The sequence below is a fragment of the Acinonyx jubatus genome, chromosome A3 (genome assembly GCF_027475565.1).
Source record: "Acinonyx jubatus isolate Ajub_Pintada_27869175 chromosome A3, VMU_Ajub_asm_v1.0, whole genome shotgun sequence".
NCBI lineage: Eukaryota > Metazoa > Chordata > Mammalia > Carnivora > Felidae > Acinonyx > Acinonyx jubatus.
The window spans coordinates 62,448,577-62,474,384 of record NC_069388.1 but is presented as its reverse complement, the minus strand read 5'-3'; the positions used below and the strand labels follow the sequence as shown (position 1 = coordinate 62,474,384).

The 25,808-nt window shown below is 36.5% G+C and overlaps 1 protein-coding gene across 1 annotated transcript in view; it reads left to right on the top strand.

Annotated features, from left to right (window-relative positions):
* LRPPRC (leucine rich pentatricopeptide repeat containing) overlaps positions 1–25,808 on the top strand; it is a 108,340-nt gene that overhangs the window by 1,797 nt on the left and 80,735 nt on the right. The window contains exons 2-11 of the mRNA XM_027072562.2: positions 12,520–12,716; positions 13,936–14,058; positions 16,772–16,893; positions 17,001–17,059; positions 17,759–17,845; positions 18,695–18,821; positions 19,171–19,315; positions 19,633–19,778; positions 20,033–20,138; positions 20,220–20,327. Coding sequence (XP_026928363.1) covers positions 12,520–12,716; positions 13,936–14,058; positions 16,772–16,893; positions 17,001–17,059; positions 17,759–17,845; positions 18,695–18,821; positions 19,171–19,315; positions 19,633–19,778; positions 20,033–20,138; positions 20,220–20,327 — 1,220 coding nt within the window. The remainder of the gene's footprint in view (positions 1–12,519; positions 12,717–13,935; positions 14,059–16,771; positions 16,894–17,000; positions 17,060–17,758; positions 17,846–18,694; positions 18,822–19,170; positions 19,316–19,632; positions 19,779–20,032; positions 20,139–20,219; positions 20,328–25,808) is intronic.

Below are 25,808 nucleotides of genomic sequence, written 5' to 3'. Positions count from 1 at the left end.
AGGCTTACCTCAACATTCACTCTAAAAAACTATCCTATTTTTGTTTTAGGTGGTGTGTCTGACTTGTTTGTTTCCTTAGTAGAAAAAGTGAATTGCATAAGAGCAGGACTTTGTCTTGCTCCCCACTGTGTGCTGAGCTCATAGCAAGCAATAAAGAAGTATTCCCTCTTTCTCTTGCACTCTTAACAATCCTTTTATACAGTCTCATGTAAGCATGTCCACATCTTTCCCGCCTGGAAAACAAAACCTTTCCTAGAACTCTGGACTTAACTGTAGATGCTTACCAGTTTTCCTTCCCTGTTCGTATTCCTGTCTCCTTTATTTCCTCTCTTTGTGTTCACTCTTTCACCCACTGCAGTCACACTACTGGTAAAAGCTATCGTTGCCTTATTACTTTTTTCTTGTACGTTTTTAAATTATAAAACTCATGTGCCTTGAGCAATTGCAAAATAGAGAGGGGATAGTTATAAATTAAAAGTCACTGTTGGGCGCTTGGCTCAGTTGGTGGAGTGTGCAGCTCTTGATCTCTTGATGTGAGTTTGAGCTCCACATTGGGTATAGAGATTACTTAAAAATAAACTCTTAAAAAAAAGTTATCCTTAATTCTATCACCCAGAGAGAGCCATTGAGATATATATGTCCTTTGTGTATGGATGTTTGTATGTATGTATGTATGTATGTATACATAATTTATGTATGTGTAGGTGAAAGTTTATTTCATTTTTTTCCCCAGGGACTTCTTAATTACCAGACCCACTTTTAAGGCCTTGAGCTCTGGCATATTACCCTGTGTCCCATTTTGCCCTTCATGAGACCCTTTGCTTTGCATGAGTCTTTCATGATTCTCTTCTCTTTAGGATTTTTCTCACCTGCTTTGTTGCTTCCTTTTTCTTCACTTCATCTCTTAAATGCTGATGTGTTGGGTTTATCAGTCCCTACCTACCTATCTGATCATGGTGTTTTTTTCTCTTCCTGGATATAGACACCTCCAGTGGTTAAACTACTTGTGCCTCAAACCCATCAAATCTCAAGCTGGACTCATCTTTCCTCTCAAATCTGTTCCTTGTGTATTCCCTGTTTTAGTGAATGTTGCCATTTCTATCTGCTTCCTAGAGATTTTTCATTCTTATTTTATTGACATCTTTCCTTGAAGGTAAGGACTTTTTGTTTTATTCTTTTTGCCTCCTCTAGTGGCTGACTTCATGGCTCATAGTAGTATGGGTGTCAGATATTTGTTGGGTAAATCAGTGAAAATCTTAGACATGGAGGAAGGAATATCATGACACGCAGAGAAGTTTGGAGGGATATTTAATCCATGCATATAGTGTGGCAAACCTCCACATGTTCACCCCAGTCTTGATTTCCTAGAATGTCCTGGGAAGGACAGATGAGTATCATTGAGTAAAATTATTAGAATTTATTAATTTGTTTTCAAAATTCAAGCGCCAAAAAGTATATACTTTTATATTCTTTAGTCTTGCTTTTCATTTCCCATTTCAGCACTTTTTTTTCATTTTTTTAGACAATTGTTTTCTTAAAAACCAGCTCTTAGCTTATCTTTTTGGGGAATTTGAGGGGCAAACCCTATTGCTTTCCCACAGACTCTCTTTTTCTCACACTTCTGGGTCAGAAACTGCTTATATTTTCTTGTGAGACTTTTTTAGGCCTCTGTGCTTCAGAGGAAAGATAAGCTTTGAATCAAATCAATTTGGAAGTGGATCTCGATTGATGTTTGGCTTAAAGGTGAAGAGCACATATTGCCCTGTGACAGAAAGATGTGACTTCTCAAGTTGGAAGGAAAGAAAACTTTCCCTTGTTTATTTTTTAATAAGACAAGAATCTTAACAAATATTAAGAGTCTGGGTCCTTTTGGCATTATGATTCAACTTCTGTGTATATAAATTTATCCATTACAGAGGGCTACGATAGGCACATGTACAACTCATATATGCTGTTCATAAAAGAGGAATATAATACTGGGGCATCTGGGTGGCTCAGTCGGTTAAGCATCCAACTCTTGATTTCAGCTCAGGTCATGATCTCATGGTTTATGAGTTTGAGCCCCATTTGGGGCTATTGCGCCAATAGTGTAGAGCCTGCTTGGAATTCTCTCTCTCCCTCTGTCTCTGCTCCTCTCCCGCTTGTGTACTCTCAAAAATAAACATTAAAAAAGAAATATACTGTAGTATTTCAGATAGAAGAACAGTCACATTTGTTTATGTTAGGGGCTCACTTGAGCTTAAGAGGACATTTGGTAATGAGCAGCCAAAGTGTTCCAGGGGAAGAGAAGAGGAGGAGACTTGTTTGAGGCCATACTTTTATCCTATATGGCTCTGTGGGGTTGATACTGTGAAGGCTGGTTGATTTCTTGTAGCTATTAAGGTTGATTAGAAGTTGGTCATTTGAGGGGCACCTGTGTGGCTCAATTGGTTAAACTTACAAACTTCAGCTCAGATCATGATCTCGCACTCCTTGAGTTCGAGCCCCCGTCGGGGCCTGTGCTGACAGCTCAGAGCCTGGAGCCTGCTTCAGATTCTGTGTCTCCCTCTCTCTCCGCCCCTCCCCCACTCATGCTCTGTCTCTCTCACTCTCAAAAATGAGTAAATGTTAAAAAAAAAAAAAAAAAGTTGGTCATTTGATGGTTGAAAGCCATTGGAGAACTTTGAGAGGTATAAGTCTTGACAAAGTTAACACAGACTATAGGAGAGATAGAGGCTAGGGATGGATAGACCAGTAGGAACAACATTGATACCACAGATTTGGGCTAATAGGACCTCAGCTAGGTGGTGCAGAACTGCAGACCAAAAAACAAACACTTCCTTTTCTTCTTGAGAGATTGAGAACAGAAAGTTGGTCAGCACCTTGGCGGAATTACGCATAATAGATTTGGAGATGAGGATAAATAGTACCTTCAGATTAGATCTTTACTGTTTTCAAGCTTTTTATGAATACATCACACATGCATTTCATCTCTTGTGGGTTCATATTACAAATTAGGAAAGAAGCTTAGAAGAACAAAGTAATTTATCTGAAATCTCCAGTTGGGATTTACTACAGACACTGTGATGCCCAGTTTTGAAGTGTTTTTGAATGTGTTGTGCTTTAGGTGTTTAGGTTACTTATATACGTAAGTAATATGGATTATCTGTGGATATACCATTTTAAAAAGGTGATACGATACATCATAAATTTAGGAATTAAAGACTATCCTAAGTGAGTAAGCATATGATATGATCTTAGAATGTAAACTCTGCAAGGGATCTTTAGAGTAATCTTGTCCATCCAGATTCTCCCTTCATAGATTCTAGAGAGTATCCTGTTCCATATTACATCATAGGTCCCAACTGGGGTAATTGACTATTCATCCCTTCCTGTCATAGCTGAGACAAAGGAGATGTACCTTTGGACCGGGAGAGCCTAAGGTGGAGGGGACGTCTGGATAGGTTAAAAAGGAATTGGTGTTTCCAGCCGGGAGACTTCTTTTTTCTTTTAATATTTATTTATTTTTGAGAGAGAGAGAGAGAGAGAGAGAGAGCAAGCACACAAGTGTGCAGGTGAAGGAGAGGCAGAGAGAGGGGGAGACTGAAAATCCGAAGTAGGTTCTGAGCTTTCAGCACAGAGCCCGATGAAGGGCTTGAACCCGCAAACCATGAGATCATGACCTTAGCCAAACTCGGACACTTAACGAAGTGAGCCACCCAGGTGGCCCAAGCCAGGAGACGTTTAAGTGTAGAAGAGTTCAAGTGGCTTTTTTAGTCTAAAATTTTGTGACTTACCATAAAGCATAGAACTGTGTTTGGGATACAGCTTAACTGGGCAAGACTTTTTGGAGAATTGAGGTTTTGCAAAATAGTTGAGTGAGAAAGTTCATTGAAGTGGCTTTACAAAACATTTTTTTTTTTAATGTTTATTTTTGAGAGAGAGAGAGTGAGCTAGCAGGGGAGGGGCAGAGAGAGAGGGAGACACAGAATCTGAAGCGGGCTCTAGGCTCTGAGCTATCAGCACAGAGCCCGATGTGGGGCTCAAACCCACAAACCACGAGATCATGACCTGAGCTGAAGTCGGATGCTTAACCGACTGAGCCACCCAGGCACCTCTGCTAATACATCTTTAAAAGAAGAAAATGCTCTAGGAAATGCGTAGTTAATATTTATTATGCTTACTCTGCCGGGTCTTTTATGTACACTGTCTCAGTGTTTCTCAAACTTCGGGCATTTGTGTACTGCCTTCAGATTTTTTTGTGAAATCTGAGTATAACTGCAACCATTAATTATATTTAATATTTTTCTTTACATTGGTTTTAGGTTTAAAGTGATCTTTTTATAACTTAATTTCATCTTAAACAAAAATGTTAGTAAAATAAAGAGCTTGATGTGATAGTTATTTTTAAATATTAATTAAAATAGATAAAAGTACTGAAATGGAAATTTTTTGCCTAAATGCTATCTAAAATCATCCTGCCTAGCAGAAGGGTGATATTTTGGGAAACGCTGTATTATCTCCATTAATCTTTTGTGATGTCCTTGTGAGGTAAATACTCCCAGAATTTACAGGCTGAGAGAAAGTTGGAGTAACTTGGCCAAGTCACATATCTTATAAATGGCAGTGCCTGAATTCAGGCTGGACTGTAGGACTCAGACTCATGCTCTTAAGTTCAGAGCTCCTGTGTTTCCACCCTGCCGTGGAGCCTTCTGTTTTTGTCTCTAAGATGGTCCTTATCCAGTGTTCATGAAAATGATACGCAATAGGGTAGGATGTATACGGAGGATTAAGGAAGCCTCTCTAAGGCACTTTTACATGAAATTCTCTTGGTTATTTATAAGGAAGTGAGAATTAACAAATTGTATTGGTGAGACTTGTTGCTTGGAATTTGCAGTTAAATCAGCTGGGGACCAGGTGGTTCAGTCTGTTAAGCATCCAACTTCGGCTCAGGTCACGATCTCATGGTTCATGAGTTCAGGCCCCACCCCGGGCTCTGTGCTGACAGCTCAGAGCCTGGAGCCTGCTTCGGATTCTGTGTCTCCCTCTCTCTGTCTCTGCTTCTCCCCCGCTTGTGCTCTCTCTCTCTCTCAGAAATGAAGAAACATTAAAAAAAAAAAATCAGCTGGGGGCCTTGGTACCAGGTATTTCTTTTCCATCTCCATCACCCACTGTGGTGTAGCTTCCCTTGGCCTTTTACCTCGACTACTGCAGTGGTTTCCTAAATGGTATCTCTGTCTTAATACTTTTTATTTCAAAAAAAATTTTTTTAATGTTAATTTTGGGCGAGAAGGACACAGAGTATGAGTGGGGGAGAGGCAGAAAGAGAGGGAGACACAATCCAAAGCAGGCTCCAGGCTCTGAGCTGTCAGCACAGAGCCCGACGTGGGGCTCGAACCCACAAACTGAGATCATGACCTGAGCCGAAGTTAGATGCTTAACTGACTGGGCCACTCAGGTGGCCCTCTCTGTCTTAATTCTTGGTGCCCTCTAATTTGTTCTTCACCCAGCAGTTAGACTAATCTTTTCAAAACAGAAATAAGCCATAACCCCTGCTTATAAACCTTCAATACGTTTCTGATACAGTTCTGTACCTGGCATAAAATCTGTACCAAGAATAAAATCCAGACTCTTTATCTTCATAATCCTTCATGATCTAGCACAGTCTCCCTCTCCAACCTCATCCCATCTGTTGCTCACTTATTTGGCCTACCGACTGTTCTAGCTTGCTTGGAATACTTATCCCCTCTTTTCTATGGCTGCTTCTTTTCATCCTCAGCTAAAAAATTAAAGTTACATTTACCTTGAGCATTTTTTAAAAGATTTTATTTTTTAGTAATCTCTACACCCTGTGTGGGCTCAAACTCATGACCTCGGGATCAAGAGTCACATGCTCTTCCAACTGAGCCAGCCGGGCATCCCCATTTTTCTTGAACATTTTATTCATAATAGAACCCTGCTGTTACTCTTTCATTGAAGTCTCTTATTTCCTTCTAGAGCTTAACAGCAGTTTTTAAATTTTTTTGAAGTTTAATTGATTATCAGATTTACTTACTAGATAAGTAGAAGGGCTGATCCTAGCACGGTGCCTTGGACATAGAAGGTGCTCAGTAAATATTTTTTGAATTAATAAATCAAAGAACTTAGGTTTGTTGTGTAAAAGTAAAGAACAACTAAAGGATATTAAAGAGGGAATGACATGAAGATGGTCTGGGGGATGGTTGATCTGGCAGTTGTATTAATAAAAGCTGAAGCCTAAGAAAGTAAGGAGTTTGTTGCAAAAAACCCATGTATTCTGGGGGCATCTGGGTGCCTCAGTCGGTGGAGCCGACTCTTGATTTCAGCTCCGGTCACGATTCCAGGGTTGTGGAACCCATGTAGTGGTGGTATAGTCAGTAGCAGTAGAGAAATTTGAAAGGAGTACCAACCACTTTTAAAAGGAGGCATTGTGTATTTTTTTCTTGTATGGACTACTATAGAAATTATACTCCTTGACCCTCAAAGATAGGGTTTATTGAAGTCACGATACAGCTTATGGTTTGGGGTACCAATCTGAATTGTGAAGTGAACAACTAGTATTTTTAAAAAACATTTCTCTGGGGGTGCCTGGGTGGCTTAGTGGGTTAAGTGACTCTTGATATTGACTCAGGTCATGATATGGTGGCTGTGGCAACCAGCCCCAAGTCAGGCTCCATACTGAGTTCCACACTGAGTGTGGAGCCTGCTTGGGATTCTCTCTTACCCTCTCTCTGCCTCTGCCTGCATGTGTGCTCATTCTCTCTCTTTCCAAATAAATAAATAAACATTTAAAAACTTTCTCTGTTGGGGCGTGTGGTTGGCTCAGTCAGTAGAGCATGTGACTCTTGATCTCAGGGTCATGAGTTCAAGCCACACATGGGGCATGGAGCCTACCAAAAAAAAAGGCATTATCTTTTTGAATTTTTAACATGTTAAAACTTAAGTGGAATCAGTAATATATAAGATGTATAAAAAGAATTATAACTGTGTACGATGGTGGCTCAACATTTGAAAATCAATCCATGTAGTCAGCCGTATCAACAGGCTAAAGAAAACTCGAGTGGAATAATTAAAATAGGGGATTGGTAAGAACTTGAGATAAGTTTGAGATCCCCACTGCTACCACTTTCCATTGTGAACCCCCTTTGCAGCCACATTCATTTTCTTGATGCCTTTCTGCCTTGTTGAACTCCTTGCAGAAGATGACTACCCAAGTACAAATCCTGGACCTGTCATCCTGTCATTAACTAGCTTTTACTGTGACTCTGGGCAAGTTGCTTCAGTTTTATCTGTAAAATGAGGATTATAGTAATAATTTTTTGTTATTTAGCATGCATCATTAAATGCATAATATACATTAACTACTGGTTATACCTATTCTATTGCATATCTATATCTTTTTTTTAAATTCTAGTAGCTCCAAAGTGCTAGAAGCTGGATTGACTTATAATAGCAAAATGATGACAGTAACAGGGAAGATGATGTTTTGAGAACGTGTGTTTGGTGTACATTTGAAGTTTAAAGAGTAACTTTAAAGTTGAAGAGTAACACTTCAATAAAAAGTTTATTTGAAAAAATAAACACCAAGACTACCCAAAACATACAAAGATCTCTTAAAACTCAACAATAAGAAAATTAAAAAAGAAAAAAGAAAAACGTAATAACCCAATTGGAAATGAACAGAAGATTTGGAAAGTTCAAAAAGGAATACATATAGGAGGCAAGTAAGCATATGAAAAGATGTTCACCATCATATGTCATTAGGGAATTGCAGATTCAAACAACAATTAGATACCACTACATACTTTTTAAAATGACTAAAATCCAAAACATCTTTGGGACCAAATGTTGGTGAGGAGGTGGGGCAATAGGGAGCTCTCATATTTATTGCTGGTGGGAATGCAAAGTGGTACAGCCATTTTGGAAGGCAGTTTGTCAGTTTCTTGCAAAGCTGAATAAACATAAGCTTACCCTATAATCCAGCAGTCACACGCCTAGATATTTACCTAAGTGAATTGAAAATTTACATCCACAAAGTCTGCACACAAATGTTTATTGATGCTTTATTCATATTTGCCCAGGTTGGAATCAGCCAGTATGTCTGTTCTTCATTAGGTGAACAGATAAACAAATTATGTAAATTTGTAAAATGGAGTATTATTCAGCACTAAAAAGAAATGTGTTAAGCCACAAAAAGACATGGAAGAACCTTAAATGTATTTTGGTAGGTGAAAGAAGCCCGTCTGAAAAAGGCTCCGTTACTGTGTGATTCCAACTGTAAGACATTTTGGAAAAGGCAAAACTATAGAGAAGGACAAAGGTAATTAACAGCGGTTCAGGAGGAGGGGGGGAAGGGATGAATAGGTGGAGCATAGGGCATTTTCAGGGCAGTGAAACTCTTATGTGTGGTACTGTAGTGCTTATCATAGATTTGTCAGAACCCATAGGTTTTTCACGGAGTGAACCCTATTGTAAACTATAGGCTTTAGTTAATGTATCATGATTGGTTCATCATTTGTAACACATGTACCACACTAATGCAAGATGTAAATAGGGGAAACTGGGTGAAGGGGAAGAGGATATACAGGAACTCTGTACTCTGCACACTTTTTCTGTAAACCTAAAAATGCCTTGAAAAAGTAAAATATTAGAAAAAAGTAAAGTATTGGAAAAAAGTACAGGCTTAAAGAGAGGAATCTCATGGAAGCCTGCTTATAATAATAGGTCCTTGTACCTTTTTGAAATATGGACACTCAACTATAAAGTCATTATTTTTTTGTACTAAAGAGTTGAAATAAAAACCACCACCAGTTAAAAAAAAAAAATGATGAAAACAATGCCACATTTTACCAGAGGAAATTCGTGGGTAATCTGAATGTTAGTGGTGAGTGCCAGAGTCTCTGGAGGGAACCTAAGATGTTTAACTCAAAAATTCAAAAGAGCCATTTATGACTTGTTGATGAGATGATGAAATTTTCACTTACGTGGTTACATCAGTTTTGGTCATCAGATTGGAGGCAGTGTGTTCCAGCTTGTGCAAGCTTGATGGGTAGGTACCTATACGACATAGACTCTCCTTCACCCCGGAGTTGTTCTTTTCTTTACTTTCTATCACAACATACCTGTTGTTCCAGGCATGAAATTCTTGTTACTGAGGAATTTAAAAATAAATTTTGGGCCAAATAATAAATGTAGGGGCGCCTAGGTGGCTCAGTGGGTTGAGGGTCCGACTTCGGCTCAGCTCATGATCTCGCGGTCTGTGAGTTTTGAGCCCTGCATCACGCTCTGTGCTGACAGTTTGGAGCCTGGAGCCTGCTTCAGATTCTGTGTCTCCCTCTCTCTCTGCCCCTCCCCCACTCATGCTCTGTCTCTCTCTGTCTCAGAAATAAATAAACATTAAAAAAAAAAATATGGGGCGCCTGGGTGGCTCAGTCACTAAGCGTCCAACTTCGGCTCAGGTCATGATCTCACAGTCCATGAGTTCGAGCCCCGCATCGATTCTGTGTCTCCCTCTCTCTCTGTCCCTCCCCTCTCTCTCTGCCCCTCCCCCATGCTCTGTCTCTCTCTGTCTCAAAAATAAATAAAAACATTAAAAAAAATTTTTTTTAAATAAATGTAGAAAGCACTACCATGTAGGGAAGCACTGGAGACTTTTTGAAGAGTGAAGAATCTTTTGGTTAAATGTGTAACCCTTCCCTCACCCCAGTTCATTCTATGGTGGGTCCATAGTTCAGCTTATCTAACGAAAGTTGAGTGAATATACTGGGGCACCTGGGTGGTGCAGTTAAGCGTCCAATTCTTGATCTCAGCTCAGGTCATGATCTCAGGGTTCATGAGTTCAAGCCCCACGTCAGGCTCTGCACTGATGGTGCAGAGCCTGCTTGGAATTCTGTTTCTTCTCTCTGTTCCTTCCCTGCTTGTACGTGTGTGCGCACGCTCTCTCTCTCTCTCTCTCTCTCTCTCAAAATAAACTTAAAAAAAAAATGAAATTGAGTATACTTTTGTGAAGGAGAGTTGTCTGCATTAAAGATTTATTTGTGGAAAAATTAGCTTTAAAATGTTCAGAATAGTGTACTTTGTCTTCTCTCTGAATTTTGTGTTTGTTTCATCTTACATCTTAAAACTGCCTTTTAGCAAAGGTTTTATTTTTGTGCTTTTTCACAGTTTATAAGATTTGGGTTGTATAAGAAAATCTTGGCAAATGTACTTCACTACAATTTTGAAATTCCCGTATTAATTAGCTTTGGTTGTTTTGAACAGTATTATTTATTGCATATTCACCTGAACTTGACATGTTCTGGGTGATTTAAAATAATGCTGTTTTGTGTTTGCCTAATAAGGGCATAGTTTAGTAACAACTGATCCAGTAGATAGGCAAATGGCCAGAGAAAACCTTTGAAAATAATGAATAAATAAGTAGGAGCGTATCTTCTATGGTTCATAGGTAATTAGCATTTAATTAATTCAGCTCATTTAACAAATGAGCCATTTACAAATTAATCAATTAGCCATCTACAGTGTGCTGATCATTAGGTTTGTAAAGGTAAGAAAACATTGTCTTATTTAATTAGTATCCTGATTTTTTCCACTGTTTTCCAATTTGTTTACATAGGTAGAATCATTGATGGCCAGAGTGCTTGTGATTTGTCCCAGATCACAGTTAATAGAATTTCTAGTCTAGTATCTGTTACTGCCTCTGTATTTTACATAACCTTGTGGTGAAACTTTTGGCATAGATTTCTTTAATGTAGTATCATATACTTAATCATTCAATTTGTGACTGGTTTTCCAGGTAGAGAACATAGGGTAGGAAACCAACAGCTTTATTTTTAAACTTACTACTATGTAAATGTTTATTGGTAATTGGGGTAAAAATGTGCACCTGCAAGAAAAATGGGATTATCATGAAGGTGTCCCTGGATTAATAAGTATTTTTTTATATCACACTTTGTTAATATGTACTTTGTATATATTATTTAGTTATACTTAACTAGCTGCTATTGGAAACTCTAAGATATTTTGGAATAAATGTAAATCTTTGTGCATTAGAAATTTTGTGTTAAAAAGTGGTGTTTGAATGCAGTGAAAGTTTAAATTCAATTCAAAGTTTCATGATAGGGTATTTCTCACACATAAGGATTATTTTTAAGTCTGTTATTTGTAAATCAGGTATAGCCTATATTTCTGCAGTATGGAATACCTCTGATTTCATGTTTTAGAGCATTTGGCTTATGTGTTAGTTCTCCTATTATTAAAATATTGAATGCTTTAAAGGTTTTTTGTTGGGGCACCTGGGTGGCTCAGTCGGTTGAGTGGCCGACTTCGGCTTGGGTCATGATCTCGCGGTCCGTGAGTTTGAGCCCCGCATCGGGCTCTGTGCTGACAGCTCAGAGCCTGGAGCTGTTTCAGATTCTGTGTCTCCCTCTCTCTGACCCTCCCCCCATTCATGCTCTGTCTCTCTCTGTCTCAAAAATAAATAAACGTTAAAAAAAAATTTTAAAAAAAAGGTTTTTTTGTTCTTTATAAACCTACATGTATTAATCTGACCTTATCTAATTTATAAACTTTTTTTTAATTTTTGAAAATTAATGATGTTTATTTATTTATTTATTTTTTTTTTTGAGAGACACAGCACAAGCGGGGGAGGGGCAGAGAGTGAGGGATACACAGAATCCGAAGCAGGCTCCAGGCTCTGAGCTGTCAGCACAGAGCCGAAGGCAGGGCTCGAACCCACAAACCGTGAGATCATGACCTGAGCCGCAGTCGGACACTTAACCGACTGAGTCACCCAGGAGCCCCTGAAAATTAATGATGTTTAATACCAGAAATCTAGTTTTATTTTCAATGATTGAAATTGTTAAAATAACTAGAAAGGTACTATATAATTAGTATTTTGACAGATGGAAAGCAGCTATGAATTGAGAGCCGAAACAGTCACTATAAAATGTTTCAAATTTATTTAGAGAGATTGAAAATTCTTTGGTCCTGAATGATTCTTTAAAAAATTGCATAATTTAAACTTGGTTATTGGTCTTCTTTTAAATTCATAATGAGATTACACCTAGAAAACATTTGAAAGCAGTTATCAGAATTTTAAGTACATTTTAGATCTCTGTAAAGGTGAGAAGAACTTTGTAGCATAAACTGCTTCATTTTCCTTCATTAAGCTGGTTTTACTTAAGGAAAATAAAACACACACACACACACACACACACACACACACGCTTAAACCACATCATATTATTGTCTTACTTTGAAATGATTCCATGTGGAAAGTTATCAAGACACAGTTATTCAGGAGATTTACTTTGCATACAATTTGTGTGTGCTTGTGATTTTATTTAGAGTAAAAGGCAGAACTTTTCTTTTCTACCATCTTACACTTCTCTGAGCATTTCTGGTTTTGTACCAGAATTCAGGTATTTGGTAACCAATAAACTTTGTATAAATTTTGCTCAATAAAAGAATTTATATGGATAATAAGTGAGTTTAGTTAATTACCAATTGTGTTTCATTTTATAGAGGGCTGCTGAGCCAAGCCAGGCTATATGCCATTGCTGTTGAGAAAAAGAATTATCTTCAAGAGGAGCCCTCCTCTCATAGAAAGAATGCCAGTCAATTTGACTGGGCTCTAATGAGACTGGATAATTCTGTCCGAAGAACTGGCCGCATCCCAAAGACTCTTCTACAAAAAGTCTTTGATAACACCTGTCACTCAGGTATTTCAAATTTTTTGTATATTTTCTTGTTTCGGGGCAAGATCACTGCAAAACATGTTATTTGATACTTTTAATTTTGTTTGTTATTTCTATTGATCATGATTTTATGTTATGATTGTGATCTTTTGATCTTTCCAACTCATCAGGGCAAAGTTTTGCATGAAACATTTTGTATTAGATATTTTTTCCAAAATCAGCAAATAAAAATTGTCTTCTTGCTTTCCACTTTTTTATAAAAAAAAGTCACTCAGTGGTAAATCATTTGGAAGCGTTTCTTATCTTGCCTTGTATGGTGTCAACTTTCCCTAAGATGCTTACATATGATAGATTCCCAGAAGGACCAATAATCATTATTTCCCTTTCATTTTCACTTAGCTATTATAATCCATTTGAATCACTTACTTTGATAATCTGGTGGAAGGTTGTAGGCCCTCTTACCACCTCCCACCCCCCACAAGCCAAGCATGCAAACATGCACATAATTTTGCATGTAGTTACAGAATATTCACCAGCTTCCTAAAGCCCATCTGTGGATTTCATTCACATTAAGAAGCTATGGAATCTAATGATGATGGATATCAAAGAAGTGTCAGTTATAATTGTGTGTATTTAAAAGCTATTGTATCATTTTCTCTTTTTGATTTATTCAGAGTTGAATGACTATTACCATAGTTAATTTTAGAATATTTTTATCACCTCAATACTTTATTTAAGTGGAATCATACAGTGAGTGGTTTGTTTTTTTGTTTTTGTTTGGTTTTAAAGTCATCTTTCAGAGACATGTAGATAAAGGCCATGGATAAAGGGAGAAGGAAGTTTACATTATTTTGTAATTGACTGTAAACTTGGTATTCATGGGTTTTAATTGTACTGCTCTGTACTATTTTCATAAGATACTGAGAAGCTTAGCCTTTGAATTGTAGTAAGTAGTGCTTATAAATTAAGTTCTGTGTATTTTTATATGGTATAGAGCCTTGCAGATTACATGGATTCATAACCTTAGCTTTTTAAAAGCAGACTAATTTTAAAAACATAATTTTTAGTAACATTGTAAATGTTACTTGTGGATTTGGGTAGGGTTTTTCTAGTTTGTGGGTACTCTTACCATCTCAGTGAGGCAGGAGAGTTTTGACTATTTACGGATTTCAGTTTAAGTTTTGATATTTACCTGTATGATATTGCTGTTGTGTTAAATGATATCTGTTACCTTTTTTCACAGGGAGCCCAGGTGGTAATCAAGCCTTGCTTCTCCTGCGCAGCTGTGGTTCTCTCTTGCCTGAACTACAGCTATCAGAGAGAACCGAATTTGCTCATAGGATATGGGACAAACTTCAGAAATTGGGTATGATTGTTTAAAAATATGTGTATATGTAAAAAGTGTAGATATTTTTTCTTTTGGTAAATAAGAATTTATTTACATAAATGCTATAATTCAATTTTATGGAAGAGCTACTTGGTAATATTTATCTGGTGAGTTATAGTGACATCTAGAGGCATTGAGAATAAAATAATTGTCAACTATACTCAAATGAAAAAATAAAGTAATTTTCATAACAATTATTACTTTTATGGTAAGTTAAAAAGAAAAAGGACAGGATAAAAAGGCAGTTGTATTGTCAAAGTTGGGAGCGCACATACCATTTGACCAAGCAGTTCCATTTGTTAGAATTTAGATAACAGGGATACCTGGGTGGCTCAGCAGGTTAAGCATCTGACTTCAGCTCAAATCATGATCTTGTAGTTCATGAGTTCGAGCCCTGCATCAGGCTCTGTGCTGACAGCTCAGAGTTTGGAGTCTGCTTCGAATTCTGTGTGTCCCTCTCTCTGACCCTCCCCTCCCTCTCCTCCATTCTCCAAAATAAATAAACATTAAAAAAGTAAAAAAAAAATTTAGATCACAGATATATTCAAATGTGCAAAGGGATATCCTTTATTGTGGCTTGTTTGTAATAGTTAGGAATTGGAACCAACTCTAATGTCTCTCACTGGGGATCGGATAAATTATGGGGTGTCCATGAAATGGGATACTGTGCAACCGTTAAAAAAGGAGTTCTTCTATACTAACGTGGGGTGTTCTCCAAAATAGAAGGAAAAATTAAGGTGCAGAATGGTGTATATAGTATGCTACTATTTTGAAGAAAAATATTTATATCTGTATATGCATATAACATTAAAATAGTTCTTGAAGGATAATAAATACCAGATACAGTTTTACTCTGTACCTTTTTATGCTTTGAAAATTTTGAACCGTGAACATAGTATCTATTCAGAAAATAACATAGTTTAAAAGACCATTAGATAAAATCCAATGTTCATTCTTGATTTTTAAAAACCTTAACAAAGAATAGAAGGATACTTATTTAACATGTTAAATTTAAAGCCAACAACTAATATCATGCAGTGAAATAAGTTGTGAAACAATATGAGAAATTACGGTTCTTTAGATGATATACTTGTTTACCTGTAAAATCCCAGAAAATCAACTTACAGTAAAGTAGTAGGAAATATTAAATGTTCAGGAATCTGTAACTTTTTCTAGTTAGAAAATAAAATGGGTAGAAGGTTCTAAGTTTAGTCACAAATATATAAAATATCTATGAATATCCTTCAAGAAACATGTAGTACCTATATGTTGAAAACTATACAATAAACACAGAGCCTCACCTCAGTTTTGAATTCATCTAGAACTAATTTTGATGACAAGTTCGTTTGTTTAAAGTTTTGAGAAGAATAGATGAATAATGGATTTCAGAATGGAAAATAGTTTTCTAGGTATAAAAGCAGCAGGAAAGTGAAAATAAAGAATTGACTTCAAAAAAACTAGAAATTTCTGTATGTCAGTAAGTCATGTGATTTAAAAATACATGTTGAACTGGGAGAAATTTTTGTGAAAAAGGATGTACGTTCTTTCTTTCAGCCTTAGAGCCGCTTTTTAGCCAACCATTAGAGTTCAACTTGATGATTTTTTAGAAGTTTTCAGACGCCGTATGGTAACCTTGATGCACAGTCACATTGCAGATGTTGAATTGTACATGGTTCCCCTTAAGGCCTTATATAAAGTGTTACAATGGTTAACAGATTGGGCATTCAGGGCAGACCACCTACATTCAAATCTGTGGTCACCTACTAGCCATGTGGCCTTGGACAAGTGGAAGAGTCAGTTTTCCTCATGCATAAGATGGGGATAAGAGTATGTCTCAAAGCGTTGTGAAGACTAACAGAGTCTCTGGATGCAGAGCACTTAGCACAGTTTCTGAAACATAGCACAGTATGTACAAGTCTAGTAAGATAAAAGCAAATATTAATAGAATAAGTCCTGTGTGGTCTAGAATCTCAAACTGACTGACCAGAGGCCTGTGTTGCTACAGGCAGTTTAGATACAAAATTTAATTCGTGCAAATTTAGTAAAACATTAGCATTAGATTCATACGATGACCAAGATGTCATCAGTGCGTTGAGGAAGGCTGAATGGTTACCTTGATTGATGTGGCCTTAGGCAAGATAGGACCTGGAAGAAAACAAAGAGCTTTGGAATAGGGGTAATTAACAATAGCAGACTAGAAACTGTAACTGGAAATGGAGCCTTCAAACAAACACTGAGTAGCCTGGTGAGTAAATAACCAGGTCTGCTAGTACAGTCCTCCCTGTATAGAACAACTGCAGTCACAGTCCGTCTTGGTGTGTCTGTTCTGTGGCAAGGACTACTTTCTATCAAAAATGTTTGTCACTTTAAATACAGAGGTATTGTCAACATTTTCTAACAGGAAGGGATATTATGCTTCATAAGTAAGAAAATCTTTGTCACTTTACATCTTAACATCTGAATAAGCAGTTACTTGTGACTGTATAGTAATTCAGTTAATTACTGTCTTAAATGCTTAACTTGCTCTGTTCTGACAAGATTTCTGTATAGTTGGGCCTAAGTATGGGATGAAATGCTGAAGTGACCATTTTACCCCTTTTGTTTGTTAAATTTAAGTATGCATATTTTAGTTGTGATAAAGAATATGATTTTAGGTCCTTTTCTAAAAATTTGATTTAAATTTTATTTGTAGGTACTGTGTATGATGTAAGTCATTATAATGCTTTACTTAAAGTCTATCTTCAAAATGAATATAAATTTTCACCAACTGACTTCTTGGCAAAAATGGAGGAAGCAAACATTCAACCAAATCGAGTAGGTACCTGCTATCGTAAATGTTTATTGGTTATATCACTTTTTTTTTCAATCCCAGGAAAAAAAAAGTATTTAAAAAAATATTAACTAGCCCATTTCATTGACAGGTGACATACCAGAGGTTGATCGCAGCTTATTGTAATGTAGGAGATATTGAAGGTGCCAGGTATGGAGCTCTATAAATGTATGTTTAAGCAAACAAATTTGTTAAGTCCTGTAAACCTAGGATATGTTCATTTGTATTTCTTTTTCTTTTAAGCTTCTTCTTAGGGAAATTATTTCAGAAGGATTTTAATCTAGCAAATTTGGTAATATGACTTAGGTAAAATATAAAATTGTGTAAGAGGAGAAAGATAAATGAGTATTGCTATTTTAATTAAAATTTTGATTTACTGGAACAGAGGCTTAAAATTGCTGAGGTGTATAAAGTTGGCTTTAGTCCTTTTAAATTGATTATTTCCTAAAGGAAATGTTCTTAGCCATTTAAACTGTATTCATTTATAAAACTTGCAATATTCTATCTTGCTGATTCCTATAAAATCAGTTGTGACGTTTATTTCTCTGTAAAATTTAGTACTACTTTTGGATGGCAGCTTTAGGAAATAAGGAATAAATTGAAATGTATAATTCATTTTTAATTGAATGGATTTTTATTAAACTTTATAGGCTTTTTAAAGGTTAATTAGTATAGAAGAAACAATCAAATTTTAAAAACTTACCTGCTATTTTTACCAAGGGTAGTTCAAGATCTATAATTTGATATAATTGATATAATTTCAGGGAGTGAGATTTTGTGTTTGTATGTTGTAAAAAGTGGTTCTGATGTATGTTTCCAGAAAGTATTTTCATTTCTCTTTTATCGCAGCAAGATTCTTGGATTTATGAAAACTAAGGACCTGCCAATCACGGAGGCAGTTTTCAGTGCTCTTGTTACAGGGCATGCAAGAGCCGGGTAATGTTCAACTTAAGGTTTTGTTCTCGAGCGAGGTTTAAATTATAGGAAATTATTGTAGAAAATTCTTAAACCACGTTTATCTAACCCCTCAAAAATTTTGAGCGTGTGAAGTAGAACATGCAATTTTTTAAGAACTTATTCTTAAATTTATCTGTTTCATAAAACTTTTATTTGAAAATAATTCAATTTTAAAAATTGGGCCTGATCCAAACTAGTTGACTTTTTGTTTGTTTGTTTGTTTTTAAATTTTTATTTATTTTTGACAGAGGGAGAGAGACAGAGCATGTGTGGGGGAGGGGCAGAGAGAGAGGGAGACACAGAATCCGAAGCAGGCTCTAGGCTCCGAGCTGTCAGCACAGGCCCAACGTGGGGCTCGAACTCACGAACTGTGAGATCATGACCTGAGCTGAAGTCGGACACTCAACCGACTGAGCCACCCAGGCGCCCCTTGACTTTGTATTTTAACTGCCCTCTTGATGCTCTTGGAAAACAGTTTTATTTTTGAAGAATAATTTACTAAATGTTATTCTTCCCTAAAAAGGTAAATTTGAGTCATAGCACACTTGATGAAAGAGGACACATTAATTAAAGGTCTATGTGATTATTATGCAGTTTGGTTTCTCTTTTGGAAAAGTTACCTGTAAAAATTTGGAACATTTATTATTTTTGTTGTTTCAGAAACCTATAGCTGGTTTTATGTGTATTTGCTCTTTTCTGATGTCCTTTGCTAAATGGTTTATAAGAGTTGTTAATTTTAATAAGTACAGGCTAATATATTTTAGAATGATAGTATTACATTTGCCAGTATTATAATAATCTGTTCTGTTTTCTTTGAATATCTTCCAGAGATATAGAGAATGCAGAAAATATTCTCACAGTGATGAAAGAGGCTGGAATTGAGCCTGGTCCAGACACATACTTAGCATTATTGAATGCATATGCTGAAAAGGGTGACATTGATCATGTTAAGCAGGTATGTCTTATGTCATGTAAATAATATTTTAAAACTATTGCATAAAAAAAAATCATTTGTGTGAGCTTGTGTTATGTTTTGCATGAAGCAGAAAAGTGTAGCTTATATCTGTTTTTAAAGGTATTTCTTGTAGACATTAGTATTGATGGAGAATTTTTAAAGTTTGGTACCTTGGTGTTGATCTTAGTTATTGCTGAAATGTAATGTTTTCTGTTTTATAATATAAGCCCTAAACCTTTAGATGGTGTATGTTCCTAATTTTTTAAATTTTGGTATTTTAATTTATTTGGCTATAATTTAAAAATACTGGTTTCTAACTCGTTCTTCTAATTTCTGAAACTGTCTACAGACTCTGGAGAAGGTGAAGAAGTCTGATCTTTACCTTATGGACCGTGATTTATTGCAAATTATTTTTAGTTTCAGTAAAGCTGGGTATTCTCAATATGTCCCAGAAATTTTGGAAAAAATTACATATGAAAGAAGATATATTCCAGGTAGTTTTTAAAAATTTATTTTTATGATTTTTCTAAAAATCTGAATTACTATTCTTACATGATGGAAAGGGCATTCTCTAACGATAGCGGATTGTAGTACATGAACACAGGACTCTTAGAAGTCAGATTAATGAACTAAACAACTTGAGTTAATGAGCAGATGGGAATGTTTTGATTTGGAAGTGTTTCACTGTTATCTAGGGAGATATACCCTTTTGGCCTTTGTAGTTCATAAGTTTGTCTTTCAGAGTGGCTGCAGTGTAAAAATATTATTCAATTCAGTAACAGAATATGTCTTTCTTTTCTTTTCTTCCCAGATGCAATGAACCTCATTCTGCTTTTAGTCACTGAAAAATTGGAAGATACAGCATTCCAAATTTTATTAGCATGTCCTGTATCAAGGGAAGACAATCTGAATGACTTTGGCAGTTTCTTTTTACGACACTGTGTGACTATGAATACGGTATCCTGTCTGTTTTTACTTTATTGACAGTGTAATAGGCAGTGAAATAAGAGTCTATAAAGTAGAAGAACATACTGTGAGATGAGACCAATTACAAACATTATGAAAACTTTGTTTCTGTGTTATAAGTTTATCAGTTAGAAAGAGGACGAGAGGTTGAAATTTTTCATTCCAGGAGTGGTAGCATATCTGCAGAAGGTCAAATGGTAGGATATTTGCAGACCCGGCTGATGTGTGGTACCTTTTCCCCCTAGCCTGCAGAGAAGCTGAAAGATTATTGCAAGCAGTTAAAGGAATCCCAGATGCATACATCTCCTTTGCAGTTCACACTCCACTGCGCATTACAAGCCAATAAAACTGGTATGATATTCTCATCATTAAAACTGACATAAATAAGTTTTGCTGAAGTAGCTTTGTAATATTTTATGATATCTCTTTCAGATTTGGCAAAAGCTCTAATGAAGGCTCTGAAGGAAGAAGGTTTTCCTGTCAGAACTCATTATTTCTGGCCATTGCTAGCTGGACATCAGAAGGAGAAAAATGTTCAAGGTTAGGTTTTGCCTTTTACAGATTCATAATGGTCCAGAGATCCATTGTAAGTTTCTACACACATCTAGTTGGATTCTTTGGGAAGGCAAACTTCTCTCTGAGTAGTAGACCTTCTGAGAAAATAGAATTGATTGAAGTCAGAGTCAAGAATTGGGTAAGCATTTTTAAAAACATAGTGGATTTCTTTCGTCTTAATTTCATTCTGACTTCATCTCTGATCTTGATATTCAGACTTGTGAGTGTAGTTTTAAACAGTTTTTTATTTTTAAGTTTTTCGAAAAACTCCTTAGTTTTTGATTTTACATATACCGTTCAAAATTAATTTGTCTAGCCTTATTCAAGATAAAGTTATACATAATCAAGCCATTTTCTTTGTGGACCAGTCTCCTTAACTGAGCTGAGTTACAATAATAGGAAAGGCAGGAAAACTTTTATTGCAAAATGAGTGCTCATGACCTGACAGCCTGCTGATTGAAGGACAGAAATGTTCAATCTCTCAGGTTCTTAAGTACGCTTACGCATTTAGCATACTTTTTCCTTGTACACATGGGATACCTATAGGATATGAATAAGAATTGAACAAATATTAAATTTTAGAGTACAGTATCTAATTCTTTGGTTTGCATTATTGGTAATTCAGAAAGAGTAGTCCCATAAAAAGATGCTTTTAACAGAAGTACTTCCCCCTTGGGGAAACAAAAAATGGTCTTTTTCATTTTATCTCGCAGTATAATGTGCTTTAGAATGAGATGCAGAGTTGTTAGTATGACACTGGGTGACAAACAAAATGCACAAACAACAAAAAAAGTGCTTTTAGCAGACTTTCATATTGCAATTTTATTTTAAATATATAGTTGTCTTCTGGTCTAAAGGAAATAGTGAAACAAGTATTCCCTAATTGTTTCTGGCTATAAAAGTCTCAAAATCCTTTTTAGAAAAATCTTCATGAAAACACTATGCTAGTTGATTAACTCTTTGCACATCCTCCAGTTCTGAAAGCTCCCAAGAAGTAACCTTTAACACAGTATTTTTGAACCAGAGAAAATTCACATCATTCCATGAAAATCTTCGGGCATATTCATATTGTCCACCTCTACACAGATAAGAAAATACCCCTGTTGAAATGTTTGTTTGTTCATCAGGAAAATTTGCTTTCTTCAACCGTATCAGTGTGTCTAGACTTGAATTGGTTACCACACTTTAACAACTTAGTAAGCATAGAAGAATTCAGGTGATTTCTTTTGATAGTTGTAGCTCAAACTAGTAGAAAAATGGGCTTTATCTTGAATCCATCCTCTCTTAGAAGCTTATAATTTAGATCACAAAGGTGCCTTGTTGAAAGACTGCTTTATATTAATGAAGTAACTGAGAGCAGCAGAGAGATTCCATGACTGACCTTGGGTTCCACACCTAGCTGTCAGTGCTGCTGGGCTTAGAACTGAGGATTTCTGTTCTGTTTTAAACACTCTTTTTAAATATCATAACACCTCCGTATTAGACATTTGTAAGTGTTATGCTATGTTTATTTTATAAAAATTCTTAGCTATTAACTAAAAGTTAGATGCCAGTTTTTACATTAGGACATTTAAAAAAGTGGTATAAGTTTTTTAATCAGTGATGGTTTTATCTGGAAAAACATAAAAGCTGAGAAAGGTAACTTGAGGTACAAGATACTGTCAGTTGTGTTACAGTTTTTAAAAACTAGTTTCTCCCTTTGTGGGAGGTCCAGAAATATAGTAAAGTATGTGTTCTCCAGTTGTCCTTCATGTGACAACAAAATGGCTATACATACTTTGTATGGTTTCTTCAGGGTCAGGTAAGAAGGTCACATTTTTATCAGTGCAATGAACTTGTTCTTGTCCAGGAAAATGTCCTATATAAACTGGTAGAAAGAACAGAAGAAAATAACAGCTGTAGTGTTGGAAGATGTAGAGGAGTGTTTCATAAGGAATAGATAAAACCCTTCATGAAATCAAAGAAAGGTATTTAGAGATCAGATCAAACTGAAGCAAGAGTTTTCAATGATACTACGATCATTCATACTATTATTGAATTCTAGAATATTTCTGGCTGCCAGTTCAGCCATCACCAACCCCTAAGGAAGATTCTCACAGTGATTTCCTTATAGCTCATCTTACTAGTATTTTTCTCTGTGGCACAAATGGAAAAGTCACCACTTAGAATTTTTGCAAGTTGGCCTGAATGAGAGGGAATAACCCAAAATGATTGAGGATTTATATCCCTGAGTATATTTAGAAAACCGAAAAGTTAAGAGTATAGAAGGGATAAGATCTATAAGGAAGGGGCCATACAGAAGCTTGAATGAATGCCAATTCAGTAAAGTTGGTTGAATAGAGAATACTTTTCAAGAAATAAGATATTGCCTCTGGTAGAGGGAGTGCCCTACATAAGAGTCAAAAATCATGTGGAGTAAGTGGTCATAGTTTGTGGAAGTTGTTCAGATCAACCATTTATCTTTCCCAAAAGTATAAACTATTTTAATTCTACAAAGCTTTTTGAATGGAGGCTTTCCTCTGGATTCATAAACTTTGTCGTGACTATCTTTGAAATTTTTTTTTTTTTTTTTTTGAGAGTGAGAGAGCACGTGCACAAGTAGGGGAGGGACAGAGGGAAAGGGAGAGAGAATCTTAAGTAGGCTCCATGCCCAGCACGGAGCCCTGCTGAGGGCTCAGATCTCACAACTGTGAGATTGTGACCTGAGCCGAAATCAAGAGTTGGTGGCTCAACCGACTGAGCCATCAGGTGCTCCTTAAATATTTGTATTCGATTGCTTAGTCTTAGTTCGATTTTCTAAGTTCACAGAGGTTTGGAATCTATGTTTCCCTAGGTTAATATATGATTATTTTAATCTTTTTATTTAAAAGAAAAATACGAGGGGCACGTAGGTGGCTCAGTTGGTTAAGCATCTGACTTCGGCTCAGGTCATGATCTCATGGTTCGGTTCGTGGGTTCAAGCCCTGTGTTGGGCTCTGTGCTGGCAGCATGGAGACTGTTTGGGATTCTCACTGTCACCTCTCTCTCTGCCCCTCCCCAACTTGTGCTTTCTCTCTCTCTCTCAAAATAAATGAATAAACATAGAAAAAAATTTAAAAAAAAAGATAAAAGTAAAAATAAGTAAAAGAGAAATATGAAGGCACCTGCTTGGGATTCTCTCTTTCCTCCTCCCCCCCTGCTGTCCCCTCTCTCTCAAAATACATAAATATTTAAAAAATTAAAAAAATATATGAATTGTATTTTTTAGGAGGAGGTAAGTGGGTATGTGAGATCAATCATGTTTTTTTCTCCGTATTGATAAGTTTTTCTGTCCTCCCATCGGACTGTAGTTATTGAAGTGAATATCTTTGTATCCTCCCTCAGAATGCCTAAGGGAGTGACTGAACTTAACTGATCAGGCAGGTGTGGACCTGGGTTTTCTTTTTAAAAAAAATTTTTTTTTTAATGTTTATTTATTTTTGAGACAGAGCATGAATGGGGGAGGGTCAGAGAGAGAGGGAGACACCGAATCTGAAACAGGCTCCAGGCTCTGAGCTGTCAGCACAGAGCCCGACACGGGGCTCGAACTCACGGACCGCAAGATCATGACCTGAGCTGAAGTCAGACGCTTAACCAACTGAGCCACGCAGGTGCCCCTGGACCTGGGTTTTCTTAAACCAACTTTAATTTCAGTTAGAAAAATACATGTTAAAAACTGCTGGCATCACACATCCTCTAAATGAGCAGAATACACTCCTCCCCCTAATGTACCTTTTGGAAGAACAATGAGTTAAGAGAATAAAATGTCTTTGGATCCTAGATATCAGAGTGAAGTGTTTTGTACAGAAATAAGAATCTTCTGTTTACATTCAATTTGTTGGTCTATTTTCAGACATCAGAAAATCAAATATATAGTTACATTATTCTGCATTTACTCTGGGTATCACTAAGAAAATTTTAAAAATTACTAGGGTATTTTAAGACAGCTAAAAAAACAAAATCATTATTGTTACTAGTAACATTTATTTAGTATTTTTAGGGTTTCACACATTTTTTCCTTTAATTTAAATGACCACCTTGAGAGCTAAGTGGAAAGTTTTATTATCATCATTCTTACAGACGAAGAACTGCTAAAAATCAGTTTTTGGTGACAGAGCAAGGACTTGATCCCACGTTCTTCTGATTCCAGGATAAAGTGTAGGTTTTTGCAGTTTTGTGGTGTTACGAGCACCTGCCAGCAATTAGGAAACTTTTTTTTTTTAATGTTTATTTATTTATTTTGAGAGAGAGAGAGCATGCGACCTGGAGAGGGACAGAGAGAGAGGGAGAGAGAGAATCCCAAACAGGTTCTGTACTGTCAGCACAGAGCCTGACATGGGGCTCAAACCCACAAACTGTGAGGTCATGACCTGAGCCAAAATTAAGAGTTGGATGCTCAACTGCCTGAGCTACCCACCTGCCCTAGGAGACTTGGTTTCTTATTCAAGATATGCCTTTGATCTTAGAGAAATCATTCAGTTTAACACTTTGGTTAAAATAAAGATTGACTTCTGAAGACATTTCCAGCTTTATTTACATAGAGAAGTACACCCCCCACCCCCGCCCCCAGTAGACTGAGTCGAAAGCCTTGTTAATACAGTTGGCCCCTGAAAATACAGGTAACAGGTTTGAACTGCATAGGTTCCCATAAACATGGATTTTTTATTTTTATTATTTATTTATTTATTTATTTATTAAAAAAATTTTTTAAATGTTTATTCAGTTTTGAGAGACAGCAAGCAGGGGTGAGAGAGAGAGAGAGGGAGACACAGAATCCGGAGTAGGCTCCAGGCTCCGAGTTGTCAGCACAGAGCCTGACACAGGGCTCGAACTCACGAACTGTGAGATCATGACCTGAGCCGAAGTCAGATACCCAACTGACTGAGCCACCCAGGCGCCCCCAGATTTTTTAAATAAATACAGTATTGAAAATGTATTTTCTCTTAACGATTTTTTTTTACTTTTTTTGAGTTTATTTTTTAGTATTTTGAGAGAGAATGTGCATGTGAGCGGGGGAGGGGCAGAGAGAGAGAGGGAGAGCAGGAATCCCAAGGAGGCTCTGCATTGTCTGGACGCGGGGCTTGATCTCATGAACTGTGAGAGAACCGTGAGAACATGTCCTGAGCCAAAATCAAGAGTTGGATGCTTAACTGACTGAGCCCCTTCCTTCCTTCCTTTCTTTCTTTCTTGCTTTCTTGCTTTCTTACTTTCTTGCTTTCTTTCTCTCTTTCTTTATTTTGAGAGAGGGAGAGAGAGAACTTACACTTTCTGTATAACATTTTTTTCTCAAGGTTACTTTATTGTAAGAATACAGTATTTAATACATAGCACATGCAAAATAATGTACTAATTGATTGTTTTTGATAAGGCTTCTGGTCAACATTAGGCTGTTAGTAATTAACTTTTTAGAGAGTCAGAAGTTATGTGCGGCTTTTCAATTGCACTGGA